We start from the raw sequence: 23241 nt of genomic DNA, 5'->3' as shown, positions 1-23241 counted from the left end.
GAAATCAAAGAGGAAATAAAAAAATATATGGAGACAAATGAAAATGAAAACATAATGATCCAAAACCTTTGGTATGCAGTAAAGGCAGTTCTAAGAGGGAAGTTTATAGCAATACAGGCATACCTCAAGAAGCAAAAAAAAAAATCTCAAATAAACAACCTAACCTTACACCTGAAGGAGCTAGAAAAAGAACAACAAATGAAACCTAAAACCAGCATAAGGAAGGAAATAATAAAGATTAGAGCAGAAATAAATGATATAAAAACCAAAACAAATAAATACACACACACACACACACACACACACACAAGAAGCTGGTTCTTTGAAAAAAAATCAATAAAATTAATAAACCTGTATCCAAACTTATCAAGGAAAAAGAAAAAGGACTCAAATAAATAAAATCACAAATGAGAGAGAAATAACTGACACTATAGAAATACAATTATAAGAGAATATTATGAAAAAATAGATGCCAACAACTTGAACAACCTAAAAGAAATGGATAAATTCCTAGAAGCATATAAATTATGAAAACTGAAACAAGAACTAGAAAATTTGAAGAGACTGATAACCAGAAAATAAGTTAAATCAATAATCAAAAATCTCCCAACAAACAAAAGTCCAGGGCCAGAAGTCTTCACAAAGGATTTCTACCAAACATATAAAGAAGAGGTTAATACCTATTCTTCTCAAACTATCCCAAAAAATAGAAATGGAAGGAAAACTTCCAAATTCATCCTATCAGGCCAGCATTATCCTGATACCAAAAGCAGATAAAGACACCATTTAAAACTGTAAGCCAATATCCCTGATGAACAAAGATGCAAAAATCCTCAATAAAATATTAGCAAAGTGAATTCAATAATACATTTAAAAAATCATTCACCACATTCAAGTGGGATTTATTCCTGGGTTGCAAGGGTGGTTCAATACTCATAAATCAATCAGTGTGATATATCACATTAACAAGAGAAAGGATAAGAACTATATGATCATTTCAATAAACACAGAAAAAGCATTTGACAAAGTGCAACATCCATTCATGATAACAAAGTAGGCTTAGAGGGAAAATAGCTCAACATAATAAAGTCTATATATGAAAAACCCACAGCTAATATCCTCAGTGAGGGACAAACTGAGATCCTTTCCCCTAAGATCAGGAACAAGACAAGGATATCCACTCCCACTACTTTTATTCAACATAGTACTGTAAGTCCTAGCCATACGAATCAGAGAACAAAAAGAAATAAAAGGCATCCAAATCTGTAAGGAAGAAGTAAGACTTTCACTATTTGCAGATGACATGATACTATATTTGGAAAACTTGAAAGACTCCACCAAAACCCTGCTAGAACTGATACACAAATTCAGTAAAGTTACAGGATACAAAATCAATGTAGGAAAATCTATTGCATTTCTATATACCAATTATGGGACAGCAGAAAGAGAAATTAAGAAAACAATCCCATTTACAACTGCATCAAAAATGATAAGATACCTAAAAATAAACCTAACCAAAGAGGTAAAAGACCTGTACTCTGAAAACTATAAATAACCAATGAAAGAAACTGAATATGACACAAAGAAAAGGAAAGACATTCCATACTCATGGATTAGAAGAACAAATATTGTTAAAATGTCTACACTACCCAAAGCAATCTACACATTTAATGCAATCCCTATCAAAATGCCAACAGCATTTTTCACAAAACTAGAACAAACAATTCTAAAATTTGTATGGAACCACAAAAGACCCCCAATAACCAAACCAACCTTGAAAAAGAAAAACAAAGTTAGAGGCATCACAATTCTGGACTTCAAGTTATATTACAAAGCTGTAGTGATCAAAACAGTATGGTACTGGCACAAAAACAGACCCATGGATCAATTGAACAGAACAGAAACCCCAGATATAAACCTACAACTATATGGTTAATTTTCAACAACTATATGGTTAATTTTCAACAAAGCAGGAAAGAATATCCAGTGGGAAAAGGACAGTCTCTTCAACAAATTATGTTGGGAAAACTGGACAGCAACATGCAAAAGAAAGAAACTGGACCACTTTTTTTTGCACCATACACAAAAATAAATTCAAAATGGATTAAAGACCTAACTTGAGAACTGAAACCATAAAAATCCTAGAACATAGCACAGAGAGTAATTTCTCTGACACTGGCTATACCAAATTTTCTAGATAGGTCCCCTGAGGTGAGATAAACAAAAGGAAAAACAAACTATTGGGACTCTATCAAAACAAAAAGCTTCTACACAGGGAAGGAAACAACAAAACTAATAGGTGACCTACTGAATGGGAGAAGATATTTGCAAATGACTTATCCAATAAAGGGCTGGTATCCAAAGTATATAAAGAACTTATAAAACTCAACCCCCAGAAAACAAGTAATCTAGTTAAGTAATGGGCAGAAGACCTGCACAGACATTTTTCTGAAGAAGACATCCAGATGGCCAATAGACACATGAAAAGATGCTCGACATCATGGATCATCAGGGAAATACAAATCAAAACCAATATGAGATATTCACACCTGTTAGTGTTAATGGTTAAAATCACCAACACAAGAAACAGCAGGTGTTGTCGGTTAAAAGAGAAGGGAAACTTCGTATGCTGTTGGTGGGAATGCAAACTGGTGCAGCCACTGTGGAATACAGTATGGAGGTTCCTCATAAAGTTAAAAATAGAACCACTCTACTATCCAGCAATCGCATTACTGGGTATTTACCCAAAGAATACAAAAACATGAATTTGGAGGGATACATGCATCCCTATGTTTACTGAAGCATTATTTATAATAGCCAAACTATGGAAGTAGCCCAAGTGTCTATTGATTGATGATGGATAAAGAAGTTGGACAGTGGAATACTACTCAGCCATAAAAATGGAATATACACAATGGAATATTACTCAGCCATAAAAATGAAATCTTGCCTCTAGCAACAACATGGCTAGAGGTAGAGAGTATAATGTTAAGTGAAGTCAGAGAAATACAAAATACCGTAATATTTTACTCATGTGGAATTTAGGAAGAAAAACAAATGAGCAAAGGGAAAAAGAGAGGGTGGGAAGGAGGGGGAAAGACAGGGAGGGAGGGAAGGTGGGAGAGAGAGGAAGAGTGAGAGAGAGAGAGAGAGAGAGAGAGAGAAAGAGAAACCAAGAAACAGACTCTTAACTATAGAGAACAAACTGATGATTACCAGAAGGGAGGTGGGTGGGGGGATGGGTTAAATAGATGATGGGGATTAAGGAATGCACTTGTGATGAGCACCAGGTGATGTATGGAAGTGTTGAATCACTCTACCATACGTGTAAAACTAATACAACACTGTGTTAACTCAATATAATTAAAATAAATATGTAAAAAAGAAAAAAGGAAATACCTGTTATAATAAGAAAGCGCAACAAACAAATTCTGTGTAATTCGGGTAAATTCACACATAACATGGACATCATTTCTAACTTTCAGGGTTATAGGGGGATTCAATGAGATATGGCCCGTTAGGCACCTATCATAATATCGGCACATAGCGGGCCTTCAAATAATAGTGCTTTTCTTGCACTTAAATAGTGACTTATCTTTTGATGATTTTAAGACTAATATCTCCCTTTTACAATTCCATAGATGCAGCCTTCTGCCAAAGCCAACAATGAGAAGACCTGGCAAGAGATATCAGATGAGATCAAGAAGATATTCAAGGCTGCTGTAAAACTGTTACATGAAAAGGGGAAAATGAAATATAGCCAAGCTAAGAGGTACCTGTTCTCAGGTAACTGTCACACATCTTTGGTAAACTAAAGAAGAGATCAGTAAGAGATGTGTTCATGGCTTCCCTTTTATGGGTCTACGAATTTCATTTCATTTACTGCCTGATGAAATCTAACTTTTATAAATGTTTCCTTCTCCTGGAGAGGCAAGTGTTCTTTTCTTTTAACCCACAGATGGGCCTTTACTTAATTTGATAACTTCTCCAGAAAATGTGATTTTAAAAGAAGTCAGAGGAGGCTGCAAAGAATAGAGCAAACTCTGCCAGTGTTCTCAGTTCATTCATTCATTCTGTTCATTGATTCATGCACTCACTCACTCACTCAGCAAACATTGAGAGCCTGCTATGTGCAAGGCACTGAGGATACAACAATGAATAAGAAGGCAGATCCGTCCCTCCTGGAACTTATTTTTTTTAGTGTGGGAAAATAAATGACAGGCAAGTTATCAAATAAATGAACAGGATCATTTTGGAAAGGATACATAGGATGAATAAACAAGACACAGTAACAGGGTCTGGTTAAGTAAGTCGCCTTTTAGTTTTGTTGAATGATGTGGGGGTTCAGATGTCGACAGAGTGGGCAGTAAGGAAAGGACTTTGAGCTGAATGATGGGATTCAGAGCCAGCTGTACTCTAAGAGAATCCCGGGCAGAGGGATTACCAGATTCAAGATCCCTGAGAGAGGAATGTGCTTAGTAAGTTCCGGGAGCAGGAAGAAGGTAAAGGTAGCCAGGCCTGGGGAGGCAGAGGTGAAGCATAGTAAGAACCTTATGCTTTCTTCTGGGTAAGCAGGTAAGCCATTAGAGGTTGAGAAATAAAGAAGGCAGTGGCAGGATCTCATTTAACTTTAAAATAAAATAAAAATCTAAAATGAAAACCTTAAAATAAAAATGAGCAGAGACCCACTTGTCAGCCTTTCTCAGCCACAGAAAGGAGGCTTTATTTTTTTAAAAAAAATTTTTTAACATTTATTTATTATTAAGGGACAGAGACAGAGCATGAGCAGGGCAGGGGCAGAGAAAGAGGGAGACACAGAATCCGAAGCAGGCCCCAGGCTCCGAGCTGTCAGCACAGAGCCCGATGTGGGGCTTGAACATGCGAACCGTGAGATCATGACCTGAGCCGAAGTTGGACGCTTAACCGACTGAGCCACCCAGGCGCCCCAGGAGACTTTATTTTTAAAGGATGTGCAGGAAGCCACAGATCTGAAGGAATATGTCAGCTGTAGTTTCCAGGGGACAAACACAACTGGGTAAAAATAATCAGATATAGAACATTTATTTTTAAAACTGATAATGAAGAATTATTGAGGAAAAAGCAACGGCAGATGCATTTGCAGGTTGGTTTTGTGAATGACATGACAAAGAATCTATGAAAACCTAAAAGGCACTTGAAACCATTCTCTCTGTATATGTGTATTTCAAGCTTAGGGAAATTATAAGTATTTTTGAGAAATGCATTCTCTGGAAGCTATCAAAAATTAGGTCTGATTTTAGGTCTCTCTGAAAATATTTAAATTGGCCAGAATAAGTACTATCTTTAGAATACACAGATTGACAAATATCCTTGTTCCTCTGGGATCTTTTTGATCCGATTTTGAGGCTCCAGTTCTTCATGTTTATCAAGAACAAAACCTGGTCCTAAAAATGTGCTGTAATGGAAGAAAATGCCCAGAGCAAAAGCCTTCCTATTCGTGATGTAAGAGATGCCAATTTGGGGAAGGCTTCCTCTTATTTAGGATCATACAGTTCAAGTATTTCACCAGCAAAAACTGTCTCCTAATTTTCTCTAGAGAACTCTGTCCATGTGGCCAACCATAGGAAGATGAATAACTTCATATTCATACTATGTAGTACAAACACTCCTTGTGGACTGTTCTCTGCTTGGAGTACATCTCTTAAAGATATGCATGCTTCTAACAATTTTATTTATTTTACATTTCAAGCTCATTTTAAGACCATGTCTACACAAATAAGAATGGCCGGGGAAGTATCAGTTTTTTGAAGGGGATATAGTAGATTAACATTTTCAGAAATGTTGGAATATGAATACTTGGCAGCATCTGGGAAGGTGAACTCTTTATATCTGAATGTAATTTTTCACACTCCCACTTTCTCCTTCATAAAATAACAGCAGAGGAAGAGAGATAAACTAGACCCCAACACAGTGTCCAACTATGAACATTAAAACTGAGTGTCTCAGGGACAGTAGTTTTAGGGATTTATATCTCGTGAATGACAGTTGCCAGGGCTGGAACTCTCCTAACGTTATCTTCATCAGGTGCTGTGGCCAGTTAAACTTTAGGATATTTAGAAAAATGCAAAGACAGAAAACAAATATGGTGTTCCGGGAAGAATTTTCTGGGGAAATTTATAATATTTATAGGCAAATAAATATCAGTAATTATTAATAAAAGTCCCCCCAAATCACAAGAATACACTTGGTTTCTAGAAATATATCTATGGAGTTTTCTTTGTCTCATGTGACTCACTTATTCAGGTATATTTAGTAAGTCTATACCATCAACCATGCATTGTTATGTACAGCCTCTTCCCCCCCCCCCCCCCCCCCGAGCCAAGCTTAGATGGGTTCTACCAACTTGGTTTGTCTCTATCTCTTCTTACAATCCCTTTATAATCAACACTCCTGATTGAAACATTCTTTCCATAGGAATGATAACAATGTCAGGTTACAGTTGATTTGTTTTCTGGGCCTCAGAGGCAACAGTGCATATCTCTGGTTATTATCTGTTAGGTATACGTGCTATAGGTTGACATCTCCTTCCTCCTCGTGACGCACAGAAGGTAGCACCTGCTTGATCCAGGGTGCCCCCCGGCATGTTACACAGATGGCCGGAAAAGAGGAGCCAAAGGCTCCTTCTGTAGGTTTCTTACAGCCTCCCTCATCTACATTACAGTAAGTTCTTACTCCCATAAAAAGAAGAGTAGATGTAGATTGTATAAGGTCCTTTAACAGGCCTCGTTAACCAACTTCCTTGATCAAAACCCTTTGTATTATGTACTGAGGACCATAGCATGGCTCACTCCACACTGCTGGCTATAAACATATCTTTTTTACTTGAGTCATCGCTTCTGATTGCTTGCTATCATTACTGAAAAAATTATCATGAGAGTTCCACAAAAAGGCACCACTTAAAAATACAGTTCCCGACTTCCTTCATAGTTACTGTATAGAACACATGTATGTTCTGGGTTTTGTTTGATGTTGGAGTTGTGGCCAGCAAGCACATTGAAATGTTTTGTTTCTTTTTTTTTTTTTTAAGTTTCTCTATTTTGAAAGAGAGAGAAAGCATGAGTGGGAGAGGGACAGAGGGAGAATCCCAAGCAGTCTCCACACTGTCAGTGCAGAGCCTGATGCAGGGCTCAAACTCATGAACTGTGAGAGATCATGACCTGAGCCAAAGTCAGGTGCTTAATCGACTGAGCCACCAAGGCATCCCAGAATATTGTCAGTTTCTGGCCACCCGCACCCTGCATATTCATGGCCCACCCCAAACCCCAATTCTTCCATCAGATCATAGCCTGGTAGTCACCTCCTTAAGGAAGGCTTCCCTGACTCTCTAAGTAGGGTAGCCCTCCTAATGGTTTGCTCTTATTGTACCATATTATTCTCCTTCACAAGACTAAAAAAGTCATAAAACATTTCTTTGTGGGATTCAATGATTCAAGTCCACCAACCTCTACTAGACTGTAAACGCCATAATGGCTTTTTCTCTCAGCATTGTCTATTTTCTCTCAGCACTGTATCCTGAGCAGCTAGCAGCACACCTGGCACATAGTAGACACTCAGTTAAGACCAACTGGATGAAGGAAAGCAGAGGAGGGTGGGGAGGGAGCCAGTTTTAAAAGATTACTTGCCTCAAAGTTCATTGCCATTGGTTTAATTATTTCATTTCTTTTTATTTTTCCTCCCTAAGATCATGCACAAGTGATGTTTTTGTTACTAATGCTCCAGTTTTAAATGTTGCTATGTGGCCTCAGTGATTTATAATGTGTATTTACTTGTAAGCGTATTGTAAGCCATAACCCGGCTTATTTTCAAATAAATAAATGTACACACTAAGTCCCTTTTCTGTACCTGCACCAATGGATATAATGGAATTTACAGTGATGTGGGTAATTCATATTGATCAATAATCAGAACATGATTATATTCTGAACATGCTCTTATACTAGTATTTACACATACCTGTCTGGGGTACAATGCACCCCAAACACAATGGTGAAGCCACATTGTAAAGGAGACACTGACAAGCAAAAAGGAAACTGGATGTGTCATTTGGCCTCTTCCTCATTCCTGCCTGGCTCCAGCAGGTCCCTGCTCTTCGCTATTAGAACCCCTGAGGTCAGAGAGGCTGAACAGGAACTTAAAAGAATCAACCATAAACTTGGTACCCTTTCTTTTTCATGCTTATGTTCAACTTCTCTGGGAAGGCAATTAAATAATTTTAAGCAAAACCCACAGTGTCCCGGTTTCCTGGCTGGTTTGGTTTTTTTTTTTCCCCAGGGTTATTTATTTACTTATTTTTGAGAGAGAGAGAGAGAGAGAGCACATGCACATGTGTGTGCATGCAAGGGGGAGGGGCAAAGAGAGGGAGAGAAAGGAGCTGAAGCAGGCTCCACACTGCCAGCGCAGAGCCCGATGCAGGGCTTGAACTCCCTAGGCGCCCCTAGGTTCCCAGCTGTTTAGGAAAAGGCAGATAGGAAATTAAGGAGTCAAGAGAGTAATCTACAGACAACTCTGCTCCACACTGCAAGCTAAACAGTCTCCCCCAGCGACTAGAGAGATAAGTACTGGGGGTGCAGGCCCACCGCTCCTTTGCTCTAGACAATAAACCCCGTGCCATGTTTTCTTTCAGCGATAGAGGACGAGTTTGACTTTGCTCTAGGAAAGCAAACTCCAGCATTCCTAAAGAAGTGTGTCTGCTACATTCGTAAAATTGCTAACATTGAACGTTTTGTGAAAATCCCAGAGATGGGAAAGTACATGGATATAACTGGAGCAGAACCAAGGATTATGCGGGACGCAGAAGCCCAAGAGAAGCTGATAAAACTCAGGGATGAATTTATTCCTACTATTGTTGCGTCATCTAATCTGAGAGTGTACACGTCGGTTACTCATTGCGACATGAAACTGGGATATTCCCAAGAAATAGAAAATCATTACATAGAAGGACTCGGTAAGCAATTTTATGAGGACATGATCGATATAATTCAGGCAACCGTTCAACAGAATTTTGACACCGAAACTGACACGCTCTACGATGAAATCCTCCAGCATTCGTCATTATGTAAGACATACGCCTCCTTCTATGAGTACAAATGTGAGTCTCTCAACATAGTGCATAAGTATGTTCTTCCGAGCAAAACTGGGCACATCAACCCTCTCGTCATTTACGGCGGACCATGTACTGGGAAGACCCTCCTGCTGGCTGAGGTGGCAAAGAAGGTAAAAGCCTATTCCTTCACCTGCTTGTTTGTAACAATCTTTTACTTTGCAGAGAAGATAAGTTGATCAGGGTCATTTCCATTTTCTGTGAATTTTTATTCGTCTCTGTGGAATGGATACTTCAGTGTCTCTCTTATGCTGGTGTAACAGTCAGAGTGAAAGAATAAGGCACATCGGGTGCAGTTAGACAACAGCTTCATTTTTTTCTCTCTTTGGTCAAACTCATGTTGTGGGGCTCATTCCCATTTGGATGGAAACCAGGGCAGATCTCACAGCTCCTCTCAGTTCTATCACCACAGACAAGCCCTCCAGTCACTCTGGACACTGAGTCATTCTCAGTTCAGAAATTAAATATGTCCACTCTAAGGTGATAATTAAAACTTGAGTTTATATTTTTCTCCCGCAGCTGGGGCTCACTGGAAGCATGGCACCTGCTGTGGGAAGTGGGGATGTGATTGTCTTCTCCTTCTTTCACCACATAGTACTTCTTCCCCTCCATCCCTAACCTCAAGCACTAGACCCTTGTAGGGCTGTGACTCCTATAGGGTTGCAGCTTCGGGGATATAAGAAAGGTAAGGTGGCCAGAAAGTTCTTACGTGACCGGTACTGTTCTGAATATTGGGTTCCACCCTCTCTAGTCTTGGCAGGTGCTTACAAAGCTGCCTCCTATTTCTTCTGAGGCCTTTTTCTAGTTTCCTGGATGTCCTTTCCCTCCCACATCCCTTGACCTGTACTCGCTGAGCATCTTACCTACAGTTCCCTAAACACAGGATGATGCATTTTTTTTCCAGCTGGTCACTTCCATGGCTCCTGGACATGCAGCCACACTTCTAGTACCTTTCTGCCAAGGTCCATGGCCCAGCAAGCTCCCTTGGACAGGACCTGGGGCAAACAGAACCAACCAAATCCTCTGTCACTCAGTCTTGCCAGTGGCCCATATCTGACCCATGGGGGACACACAGGTACTTTTCGCCCTGTGAAACTCCAGTTGCAATACAGCAGCTCTCCATCACTCCTCCATCCCAGCAGCTAGCCAGTCTTGTCGGTCAACCTCCATATTTCTCAGGCGTCTGATGACATCTGTCTCCCCAGCTCTGGGGGACACCCCATAAGTGGTTCATCACTGCCCCTTTCCCTGGGCGAGAAGTGGGGACATCTCTCAGCCCTCCCCTTTGGGAGTGAGTGGTCATAGATATGCCCCCCAGCACCCTAACCTCCAGTGTTTTTCTTGGCCTCTTGAAACGCCTCTTTAGGCTGAAGGTGAGTAGTCCACTAAAGGCAGCAAAACTGGTTTTCACAAGTCCCTTACAAATCTTGCATGATGGTCTGGAACCTCACTCTGGAATGCGGTGTCTATTGTCTTGGCATGTCAGTCTAAACTGGACAACACTAGTTCCATTTTGAGCTCCTGTGCACTTGCTCTCCAAGCCTGATGGTCTACGTTATCCTGGCATTACTTCAGCGTCCCTATACTGTCGTTCCTGTGGTTACTCTCCCGAGAACACAGCTTCCTTCACCTTCACAAAACACCCTTGTCATCTGTCACATGCTACACAATCTCAGGCAGGTCATCTTGAGGACAAGAGCAGGGAAAGTTGTGTTCCAACTTATATCGAGATTAGTTTCCTGAGTAAGCAAGCCGGCAAAAATCAGGTGCATAAGCTTACTCTTAAAAAGTCTTCAGGAGGAGCACCTGGGTGGCTCAGTGGTTTAAGTGTCCAACTCTTGACTTGGGCTCAGGACATGATCTCAGATGAGCTCGAGCCCTGAGTCAGGCTCCCACTGACAGCGTGGCACCTGCTAAGGGTTCTCTTTCTCCCTCTCCCAGCTCATCCGCACGCACCCTCCCTCTCAATCTCTCTCTCTCAAAATAAATGAACATTTTTTTTAAAAGCCCTTAGGAAAGTTAATTTGCCATTTCTTACTATGCCAAGCTCAGCTGCTGGTTTTTCCTCTAGCGTTAAATGACATAGTTCTTTTCTAATTGAACACCAAAAGCAGTGGCGGGCTTGCATTTAAGACCCATGTGCGTCAAAGTAAGTTTTGTGTGCGTGTATGTTTGAATACGAATTTGTATGTGAACCTTCAAACTTTAGAGTTGTTCCAAGCAAGCAAGACAGCAACGCTACGAGGAGCACATAGGAGCTGAAATCCAAGGAGAAAACAACCATGTACACCATTTCACGTTCACTTGAGGGCTCTTTTACTCTGGAAGAGGGAAGGGTGAGGTGGTTGAAGGGACAAATGTTGTTGGACTCGACTATATTAAATGTGCATGGGATGCAACTGTGCGTGCTGTAGCCCAGGAGGTAAAGAACTGTGAAGCATGTGCTGATGCGCCTGTAGAGATAAACAGTCCCCCCAGGGTCAGAGTGTGGTGACAGTTGAGTTGGTCAACTTGAGAAATGTTTTGTTTTGTTTTTAATGTTTATTTATTTTTGAGAGAGAGAGAGAGAGAGAGAGAGCAAGTAGGGGAGGGGCAGAAAGAGAGGAGACACAGAATCCAAAGCAGGCTCTAGGCTCTGAGCTGTCGGCACAGAGCACGATGCAAGACTTGAACCCACGAACCACAAGACCATGACCTGAGCCAAAGTTGGACACTAAACCAACTGCACCACCCAGGTGCCCCGAGAAATGGTTTTCTGAGCTCTCATTCTTCTGGACGTTTTGTTCAGCCACCAGTGTGTCTACTCACAGTCCAGGACCCTGGCACCACAAGAAGCTTTACCTGTTTCTACGTCCACTGCCTCTGCTCCACTCGCCTCTCTCCTGGGCAATGTCTGCCCCGCCGATGACAACCTGTGCTCTATTTGTGACTTCATGTCCCTTGTCAGGATGCAGACAGACATCTTGTGTTTATCTCGAGATTATCTCCTACATGCCTAACATTTCCATGGACACAAGCTCATGATCAGAGAGGCACTCTCTACAGATATCATACTCTCAACAACGCATGACTAGTAGGAGAGAGGACAATGCACATAATCATCATAAGCAATCCATGGAGGGACAAAATACTGCATTCTCTGATTTGCCACTGAAGGACAGTTGTAGTAGGACGGCAGGATTATCTTCCTCCATATCAACCTCAAAGGTTGGGGCTAAACAATAAACTGCTTCTTTTCCTGAATAGCTCATGCTGAAACTGACATCCATACTTTTTTCCAAACTTACTCATACCTTAACCTGAACTAGATCTTTTTTTTCCCCCCTAAATTTATTTATTTATTTTGAGACAGAGAAAGAGAGCGCAAGTAGGGGAGGGGCAGAGAGAGAGGGAGAGGGAGAGAATCCTAAGCAGGCTCCGCACTATCACTGCACAGCCCACAGAGCTGGGTGTGGGGCTCAAACTCATGAGATCATGACCTGGAGCTGAAGTCAGATGCTTAACCGACTGAACCACCCAGGTGCCTTGAACCATGTATCTTGAGGAACCAAGTTTCATAAACTTACTTACTCACTTATAAGATATGTTTCCTAAGGAGTATCCTCGGTAAATTCCAAGGGTTACTAAAAGACATTATTTCCCTAAAAATAGACTTTGGAATCTGTTTTACACTTTGATCATATCCCTTCTTGTCCTTGCCTTTCCAGACAGAGAAATACTAAACTTAGCAGCCCCTTTATATATGTTATCTCCTTAACTCTACAATTTCAAGAGAAAAAAATAAATAACTCCAGCTTTGTCTCTTGGTAACCATTTAACTCTGAGCAAGTCATTTCTACAGTCTGGGCCTCAGTTTACTCTGCTGTAAAATGATACTATAATCCATCTATCCTACAGAGACATAATGCTAGGGCTGATAACTGACTGTTTATATATGGTAAGCTGTCTGTTATAAAAATGCAAAATTTAACAAAATTTTAGCCAGCATTATATAGATTTGTTTTAACGTTTATTATTTGAGAAAGAAACAGAGAGCAAGCAAGGGAGGGGCAGAGAGGGAGGGAGACACAGAATCGGAAGCAGGCTCCAGGCTCCGAGCTGCTAGCACAGAGCCTGACACGGGGCTCAAACTCACAGACCGCGAGATCATGACCCGAGCTGAAGCCGGCCGCCCAACTGACTGAGCCACCCAGGCGCCCCTATATAGATTTTTATGACAGTGATAAATAATCATAAAGATGACCCTGTATCTCTGAATCATATAAGATTATATTCAGTATCTTAGTATTATTTTTACTGCATTCTAATTAACTAGGAATTTGATCAGCCATACATGATCCCAATTAATGAAAATATCTGATGCAATATAATGTGTAAATCACTACTTAATCTATTCATTGAACAAATACTAAGCACCTACTGTGTGCCAACAACCATTCCAGGAAATAGGATTCAGTGATGAAAAACTGACCATACTGGATATGCAGATTTTGTTTGTGAAATACTTTGTAACTTTTAGAATACAAGCTAAGTGCTGCCTTGTGATTGAATAATACTTTTATCACTATTTTATTACCTTCAGTACAGTGATCCTGAGGGTCTCACCTATAGATTTTAGCGCATGAGCTTTGTGACAGCTCTTTGATCTTCTCAGAAGGTTTCCTGGTTCTAAGCCACTCTCTGCATGGTCAGGGTTACCAGCAGTCTGACCTCCGGAGAGAGGAAATGCTGTTGTACGTGTTATACGTGTGCATATATGTGAATATATATTACCATTCTAAACGCTACCTTTATGTTTTAGGCTTATGGCTGGCTACATGAAGACACAGGACCAGAATCTGACCCAGTAGTCGTCGTGAGATTTCTAGGAACCACAGACATGAGTACTGACCTTAAGACTCTCCTTCTAAGCGTTTGTGAACAATTGGCAGTTAACTACCGGTGTCTGGTTCAAAGCTATCCTAAGAAAATCCATGACCTTCGTGACTTATTCATAAACCTTTTGAATGAGTCTTCATTGCAGAGACCTCTAGTAATAATATTCGATGCCCTAGAGCAGCTCTCAGAGGGTGATGAGGCCAGGAAGCTTTGGTGGCTCCCAGCTCACCTTCCCCGCTTTGTTCGAATAGTCCTGTCCACACTGCCCAATAGACATGGAATCTTACAGAAACTGAGGTGCCTTATCCACGAAGAAGCCAACTACATCGAGCTGATTCCCCGGGACAGGAAGATGTGCAGCCAGGTCCTCAAACACCAGCTGCTGCGGGTCAAAAGGAAGGTCACATCAGGCCAGCAGATTTATGTGAACAACGCATTCTCCAAGTGCACGCTGCCCATGTTTGTGAACCTGACCTTCAGGGAGGTGAGGCATTGGAGATCTCATAAAGACGTCGACGAATCCTCCCTCTGTGTCACCGTTCATGAAAGTATTGAGCAGCTATTCTGGTCCTTGGAAAAGAAGTGTGGTCAGAAACTGGTCTCTAGGGCTCTTGGTTACATCACCATGGCCAAAATGGGTTTGAGTGAAATGGAACTGGAGGATGTGTTGGCCCTAGACAACAGTGTCATGAATGAGCTCAATGAGAACGCTAGGCCCAGCAATCCCCTAAGAGTACCTTATCTGTACATTGCGAGGCTCAAGGAGGGTCTCAGCGGATACTTGATAGAAAGACACGTGAAGAACGTCACACTCCTGGTCTGGGCCAACAGACACCTGCAGCTCATAGCCCAGAAGTTGTATCTGCAGGACGACAGTGACCTGCGTGAAATGCACACCATCCTGGCAGACTACTTCCTGGGAGTCTGGTCAGGGGGCAGGAGGAAAGCTTTCTGCCTCGAAGACCCCTACTTGAATGGCTGCCTTGACTTGGACAGCAGAAGCCTGCTGGAGGAAGAAAAGCACTTCATGGAACAGGCCTCCTTTGACAGACAGGCTCCAGACCAGCCCTGGGTTTTCCAGTGTAATCCCCTGGAGCCGGACATCTTTTTCGTCAATCATCGGAAAATGTCTGAGCTCTTGCACCACCTGACAAGGTGTGGAAAAACCGAAGACCTGCTTTACGGAATCATCATGAACTTCAGCTGGCTTTACACCATGATCAAAATCGGCCAGTTCGACAAAGTGCTTTCAGACATCGAGCTGGCTTACACCTACTCTCAAGAGAAGGAGCTGAAGTTCCTGGCAAGCACTCTCCGTGGCATCAAAAACAAGGTCACTGCATTTCCGGGCTCCCTTTCAGCAGAGCTTCAGCAAAGACTGCTGCCTGTCGTGAGTTCCCTGCCCAAACTTAGACACCTCCTTTTAGAATGTGACAAAGACGGGCCCAAATATTGCTCCATTGTGCCGTTACATTCATCCATGGACGTGACATATAGCCCGGAGCGTCTTCCTTTGTCATCTAGTCACTTGCATGTCACCGAGATTCTGCCCACCTGTAACCCGAGTACTGTCCTTGCAGCTTTAGAAAATGGTTCCATCAGCACGTGGGATGTGGAAACTCGTCAGCTGCTCAGGCAAATCACCACAGCCCAGTCTGTCATCCTGGGCATGAAACTCACCAGTGACGAGAAGTATCTTGTGGTGGCTACGACAAATAACACCTTGTTGGTTTATGACAATGTGAATTCTTGTCTTCTGTCTGAAGTGGAAATCAAAGGGACCAAGCACGGAAGCGGCTCCACCTACATCAATGGATTTACCCTGTCGGTCAACCACGCCCTTGCATGGCTTGAAGCCAGCAAAGATGTCACTGTCATCGATCTGCTCTACGGATGGCCCCTTTACCAGTTCCACTGCTGGTACGAAGTGACCTGTGTCCAGTGCTCTCTGGATGGCATGTATGCTTTCTGTGGACAGTACCTGAACACCACTACCATATTTCATTTAGGGAGTGGAGAAAAGTTATGTACAGTGACATCTGAATTTTCGGGTGGGTTTGTGAAGTTTCTTCTTATCTTGGACACAGCTCAAGAAATGGTAATGGTAGATAGTGAGGGAAGCCTTTCTGTTTGGAATACTGAGGACATTTCCAGTCCCCAGCTGACTGACGACTTTGACTGCAGAAGAGAAGACAGCGAGGTGGTCAGCATTGAACTTTCAGAGGACCAAAACGCAATTCTGATCTGTAAAGCCCTCAGCATCGAGCTCTTAGATACTGGCATGTGGAAGGTGGCTGAAAAGTTCAGAGCTAAGCACAATGAACGCTTTATATCTGCTGTGCTGTCCAAGAATGGAGACTGCATCATCGCGACCATGGAAAATACCTCAGCTGTGTTTTTTTGGAGGCGGGACACGGGACAATGTATGGCAAGCTTACAGGAAATCTCAGGGACCATCGTCAAGTTGGTGAAATCTAGTCACCACAACATGCTGCTATCTTTATCAACCAGTGGTGTTCTTTCCATCTGGGATATAGATATAATCACGGCTATGTCCAACATAGATAAGACTGGGAAGCCCATCCAAAGCCTGGTGTTACCTGCTAGAGGGGAAATCATTTATTCCCTCGATGGCTCTGATTGTGTCCATAAGTGGAATTTCAGCAGTGGGTTCCTTGAAGCAGTGTTTAAGCATGAAGGAATAGTCGAACACTGCGTGTTGACATCCTCTGGAGATGTAATGGTGACCTCAGATGACAAAAGCAGCCAGTATGTCTGGCACACCAGCAGTGGCGAAAACCTCTTCCGAATTAACGGGCAGAGAATATCTCAGCTGCTAATTACACACAATGACCAGTTTGTGGTCTCTCTGTGTGAGGAAAATGCCTCCAGGGTTTGGAGACTGGCCACAGGCCACAGGGTCTGCAACATTTTGACCACTTTGCAGAATGCCTTTATCACCTCAGCGAATACCTTCGTGGTGGGAATGACCAAAAGCAAAGTGCTGGCAGTCAGTCTCTGGACCGGAAGCATCACCAAGAAATTTTGTTGTGAAGACGGCACGACCATTGTAAGTTTTAAATTGATCCCTGACTGTCCTGACATCATTGTGTTTATCACATCGGCCGAGACCGTGAATATCTGGAGTCTGACCGATGAGGTGATCTGTCGCCGTGTGCAGCTTCCCAACAACTTCTTGAAGAATCTGGAGGATTTCGAAATTTCTCCCAACGGAAAGCTAGGCATTATATCCAGGGGAGACGACAATATCAACGTCCTGGATTTACACAGCGGTAAGTTACGGGTGGTTCACGCCTCTGGGGTCATCTGGCGGCAAAGGCTGTCTCGAGATGGTCGCTACCTGGTATACATTTGTTTCCGAAACGGGGAGGAAGAGGACGAGAACGGCGTGATATCCAGTTTGATTGTAATGAGGCTGGCTGACGGCAAAATTATCGGTGCTTGTTCCCTTTACAAAACGCCAACTTTTCTCGCCCTCTCACAGAGGCACCTGAACATCATAGTGGGTTTTGATGATGGCAGTATAGGGATATACACAGTGGTCGACCGTGTGGATGCTGCACTGAAAATCAAGATCGCCACGTCAAATAGCAGGCAGATTTTCAACAACGCGACACAGGCCTCCCGGCCAAAGTGTAGCAGTTACTGTTTCAAAGTGTCTGTGGATTGCTTATGGAGAGAGTCTACTGAGGTCTTTGCCAGAGACAGTCCCATCACGGTGAGCGACTCCACTGAGCCCAATGAGGCGACACCCTCCAAGAAACACAATCCCTGCTGTGACCGCGGGTGCTCCGCCCTGGAATCCAGGGGCCACAGCTATGCCCCCGACAACTGACACAACGCTTTTCCTGCTCAGCAGACATGAACGATACACATACAAAAGGGGGGAAAAAAGTATCTTCTGTATCCCAAATGATAAACTACTCATTTCTTGAAAGACAGGACAGATACTGAAGTTCTGGTGTTGACGTGCTTGACAAAGGCACAGAAATGTGGAACTGGTTTGGAATTTGCTCTTCTTTTTTTTTTGGGGGGGGGGTGTCAAAATTAATCCGGGAATGAAGTCTTGACCGAGAATGTCTCAAAATGGTGTTTAATCAGCTACATCAACTGAAAGTCAGGGGAATATTTTTTAAATCAGCTGTGCGGGAAGCAGCCGCAGAACCCACACCACGAGTTCAGATGACAGAGGCTAGAACTATAAACAGACTGCTCGGACTGGGGTTAGTTCTACAGAAATCGTTGGGAGCTGTGACCGTCAACGATTGTGTGGCTGTAAGTAAACAGAGCCTTAATCTCTCCTTACATTTTACCAGCCTGACAACTGTGTAAACCCAGTCTGTGGATGGGAGCTCAGAGGTGCAAAATAACGTAACAAAACGCCCCCAGTGTACTCCCAGTGTCCCAAGGGAAAGGCCGTGAAACGTGGGGCCACAAATTGTACTGAGCACGAGCACTAAGTTAACCACTATCCTAGGGCTACCCAACACGCAGAGTCGGTCTTCGTTAAGACACAGCTGGGACAGTTGCACGCAAGGGCTTCCCTGTCACGGAACATGACGATTTTTAAACGACTTCCTGGGCTGCAAGAGAACACATTGAATAAGGACGTGCCATCTTCTCGTGTCTTTTTGGAATGCCTATTTGTGCCAGATGTAAAGAGGAATTACAGAGAGGGCATCACAGATTGGGTCAAGACATCTGTTCATTTCCATCCTTGTACTAACACAAGCCTGTGCTGCTCGGTTAGTCCTATGGAAGCATACACTAGTTCCTAAATCCCTGCAGTAAATCCTACCAGAAAGAAAGCTTTCTCGACACGCCGTCTTATGAAACACTGATGACATTTGCCTTATTCTTACTCCTCCTCTTTCCTGTGTAAAACGCAGATAGATGACCAAATACTCGGGGACAACTGAATATGCCTGTCTTTGTGCTAAAATATTCCATAAATCTTAAGGGTGTCCAAAAGTTCCTGATTGTCCCTGTTTGTAATCACTTTCTTACTTCCCCACACTCTATGTATGCTTCTCCCTCTGTCAGCCTTTTTCTGCTCAAGGGCTCTTTGGGGCTCTTTTATAATCGCACCCATTCAAAGCAGAAGCTGTGAAATGGTATCAAACACTTTTTAAACACGACTTCACTTATTTAAAAGAAAATAATCACGTCTCCAAAGAGGGAAAGTGATTTTCTTCCTTCCATATCCTCCACGTGGCATGTCCTCGGATGACTGTGCGAAGGGTGTCTGTCAGTAGCGGGGGTCTGGTTTGGCTCGGAAGTGACAGCAGTGACGCGTGTCAGCAGGATAATGGCCAAGGAAACGATGCGCTGTCAGCCCAGCTCTACCAGGAACTCGCCGAGTATGCCTAGACAGATCTTTAGCCTCTCTGCTATACTGTTTTTGTAAACGGCAAAACAAAGGTAGTGATAGCTTCTGCTCTAGTCGTTATATAAGGAATGGTGAGGACCAGTGTGAGAAAAAAAGGTAGGGACGTCTTGACTGTTTTTGCTAGTGGGAGAAGCAGTGATCTGATCCACAGGGAATCCAAGCTCATTGCATTTCACTTTGGAAAGCAGTTTGACACATAAGCATACAGAGATGGGATTCAGATATAAACACCCTACTCCGTGGTGAAAGACTTTTTTTCAGTATATTCCTCCCGGTCTAGCTAGCAGCCAGAAAGGGGGTAGCCCAGAGAAGGCCCAGTCCACGTAGAAATCACCTGAAGTTGATTATATGAGTCAATTGCCTTCTGAGGCAACACATTCCTATTCCTGTCATGATCAGTTGGACCGCCATGCCACACATTTCTAAGAATTAAATGCCTAGATGGATTAAATGTAGTGTGTGAATATTCTATGTAACAGCCAATAGAGTTTAACAAGTGACTTGAATGATTTTTCCTACCTTGTTTGCAACTGATAGCTCATATTGAATGTTTTTATGTAAACTTTGTATTGTTGGGAAGAATTACCCAATCAGAGATTTATATTTTCATAAATGTTACATTTAGTTAAATTTTATTACAGAGTTGTTACACTAGAAAATTACTGCGGTCTTCAAACGATGTACAGTCTTGTGTATGTATTGTTTGTATGAATAAAAAGAGAAACTACTTAGATTTGTGTGGAGTTTTTCTTCCCCAACTTTGGCAAGGGTAGAGACTGTCAATAATTTTTTTAAACTTTTTTTTATGTGTATTTATTTTTGAGAGTGAGAGAGAGCAAGAGAGAGAGTGCAGGTGGGGGGGGGGGGCAGAGAGAGAGGGAGACACAGAATCTGAAGCAGGCTCCAGGCTCTGAGCTGTCAGCACAGACTTGGGGCTCGACTCTGAGCCCGACTTGGGGCTCGAACTCACGACCCGCGAGATCATGACCTGAGCCAAAGTCAGACGCTTAACCGACTGAGGCACCCAGGCGCCCCCAGTAGTAATTTTTCATGGTTACTGTATACCAGATGCTATTTTTGGAGCTTGGTATGTACTAAGCCATCTCCACAATGGTCTTATGATGTAGGTAGAGTTACTATTCTAAATTCACAGATGTAAAAACCTAGAAACAGAGATCCAGGGGGAATAGCTGAATAGGATGTCAATATAACATCAATGTTTACTTTTCCAAAGCACACAAAGTATAGCATTGAGTATCCAGTAGGCACTTATGGATTATGACCTATAACATACTTTCTGACCTGCAGATTAGAGACCAGGCTAGGCTCTGAAGGTCACTGAAAGTTTCTGAAAACTCCCAGGACTTTCAGGTATACCACAATTGTTGATGTACTCATTCAGCAAATAGTTATTTGGTCATGGCATTTTGCAAAGGTTAGTAAAGTAGCCTGTGCCTTCTAAGATTTCACAGTCTTAACAGAAAAACAAAAAGATTCTATGGGCAAGTGCAAGGACAGTGTGCTTCCTCCTGGGGCCTGGGGCAGAGGTGGGAAGAAGGATAACTAAGGAGTTGTCCCACTCATAAACTGCCTCCAGGTGAGAGGGCGGGACCAAGGGGGAGCCTTCCCAAATGCACCTTTTTCCGTTTCTTGCCTCTTGGAACTGAGAATCCCCTCTCGCACACACACAGACACACACAAAAATTTTTCAAACAAGTTAGCAATGATGAGCTTAAGTGGTGATAAGTAGGGAATAATCAGATAAAACTCTGTGCCTAGTTTCATGAAACAATCATTCTTAGAGAAACTTAAAATCAAGGCATTAGGGGAAAAATTGAAGAAATTACCTATTGGGTTTCATCTTCATGTAGCTTAGACATTTCTGTTTAGATTTTAGCCGCCTCGAGGGGCACCTGGGTGGCTCAGTCAGTTAAGCATCCCACTCTTGATTTCTGCTCAGGTGGTGGTCTTGTGGTTTGTGAGATCGAGCCCCACGTCAGGCTCTGTGCGGAGCATGGAGCCCACTTGGGATTCTCTCTCTCACTCTCTCTCTCTGCCTCTCCCCTGCTTGTGGTCTCTCTCTCTCTCAAAATAAATAAGTAAACATTAAAAAAAAATTTCCCCCTTCAAAAACTCTCCCTAATTCCACTACCCATGGTGGGAATTCCTTCTTGGATTCTGATCTAAATCCTTTAGGTTGAAGATTACACCTGTTCTTTCAGTTTTGAGAAAATGTACAGGAGTTGGCTATCATTTTCATAAAAGCATTTCATGCAGTTTGCTGTTCAACAAACTTAAGCGTCTTCTTTCCCAGGGTCAAGGACACAACAAATATTGTGTGTTTGCTTTGTCCAAGACATTATGCTTATGCCCCAGGATGATTTGAAAATGAGTCCTGCACAACCCCTGCCCTCCAGAATCCTACAATCTAAAGGAGACACAACTAAATTAGATGTAAGACAGACTGTGATAAAGTGAATGGCAGGTGTTGAGAACACATTGCAGAGGAGCAATGAACTTGAACTGGGATTCAAAAAGGATGGCTGAAAGGAGGTGACAGCGGAGGCTTGAAGGATAAACAGGACTTAGCTGTCAGAATGTTGAAAAGACATTTCAGGGGAGGGAATCTGTGTGAGCCAAAAAAGGAAGACAGGAAGAGTCAACATATACTGTGGGTGACTTCAGATGCTACGTTGGCTTTTTAAACTTTACTCTGGAGGTGCCTGGCTGGCTCATTGGGTAGGGCATGCAACTCTTAATCTTGGGGTTGGGAGTTCAAGCCCCATGTTGGGCACAGAGCTTATTTAAATAAAAACATACATCCACGAAATTGAACTTTATTCTGTAGCTCATAGGGAATTGTGGAAAAGGTTCTGAGACAGGGATAGGCCTGGATGAAATGGTATTTTAGAATGACTCAGGCAGTACGATGTCAGGTGTATCAGAGATGGAAGAGACCAGAAACTGGGGACCAGTAAAGAAACTACTGCAATAATCTGGCAGAAAGTAGATCTCGATCTTAGGACAGCAGCAGTGAGGACGCTAAGAGGAGGCATGATTTCAGGGCTTAACTGACAGAGCTATGTGACGGACAATGGAGAACACACATAATTCCAGCTCCAACTGAAACTGGGTGGACAGTAGAATTACAGATGTAAAATGAATAGGTTAGGAGACGAAAATGAAGGAAATACTAAAATAAAGGTGGACCTAGAGAGTTCAAAAGTAAGGACATCCATGCAGGCAACTGGAAAAGTGCTCTCCACCCAGTGGAGACACTAGAGCTAAAGGGAAAGAATCCAACCGTGACCTCTTTCCCAAAAGTCTAAAATGCATAATATGGTGCTGTTCTGGGTTATAACGTAAGCCAATACCATAAACTTTTTTAAATTCTGGGGTTTTTTTTAGAACAATACTGACAAATTTAGAACTATATTGACAAGTCCACTCAAATCAGTTTTTCCTTCTTTTTCTTTAAAATTTTTTGAATTTTTTTTATTTTTGAGAGAGAGAGGGAGAGAGACAGAGCGTGAACAGGGGAGGGGCAGAGAGAGACAGAGACAGAATCCGAAGCAGGCTCCAGGCTCTGTGCTGAGCTCTGAGCTGTCAGTACACAGCCTGACGAAGCCTATGAACCATGAGATCATGACCTGAGCCACAGTCGGACACTTAGCCGACCGAGCCAGCCAGGCACCCCTGGTTTTTCTATCTTTCGCGACTCATCGGTTGGGAAGGATTTCTATGCCAGTGGAAACATGAACACACCTAAAATACTAACTGAATCATGGTATTCCACTTCTACAGACATCAAGAA

General features: G+C 42.6%; 1 protein-coding gene across 1 annotated transcript in view; it reads left to right on the top strand.

Annotated features, from left to right (window-relative positions):
• The window catches only part of NWD2 (NACHT and WD repeat domain containing 2), a 183249-nt gene extending 163089 nt beyond the window's left edge, over positions 1-20160 (top strand). Inside the window, exons 5-7 of the mRNA XM_030314056.1 lie at positions 3642-3786; positions 8663-9252; positions 13941-20160. Of these exons, the coding sequence (XP_030169916.1) occupies positions 3642-3786; positions 8663-9252; positions 13941-17873 (4668 nt within the window). The 3' untranslated portion in view covers positions 17874-20160. The remainder of the gene's footprint in view (positions 1-3641; positions 3787-8662; positions 9253-13940) is intronic.
• Positions 20161-23241: the final 3081 nt, after the last annotated feature.

This window comes from Lynx canadensis, chromosome B1 (genome assembly GCF_007474595.2).
Source record: "Lynx canadensis isolate LIC74 chromosome B1, mLynCan4.pri.v2, whole genome shotgun sequence".
Classification (NCBI taxonomy): Eukaryota; Metazoa; Chordata; class Mammalia; order Carnivora; family Felidae; genus Lynx; species Lynx canadensis.
The sequence above is the reverse complement of the archived record's forward strand: the minus strand, read 5'-3'. Positions and strand labels throughout refer to the sequence as shown.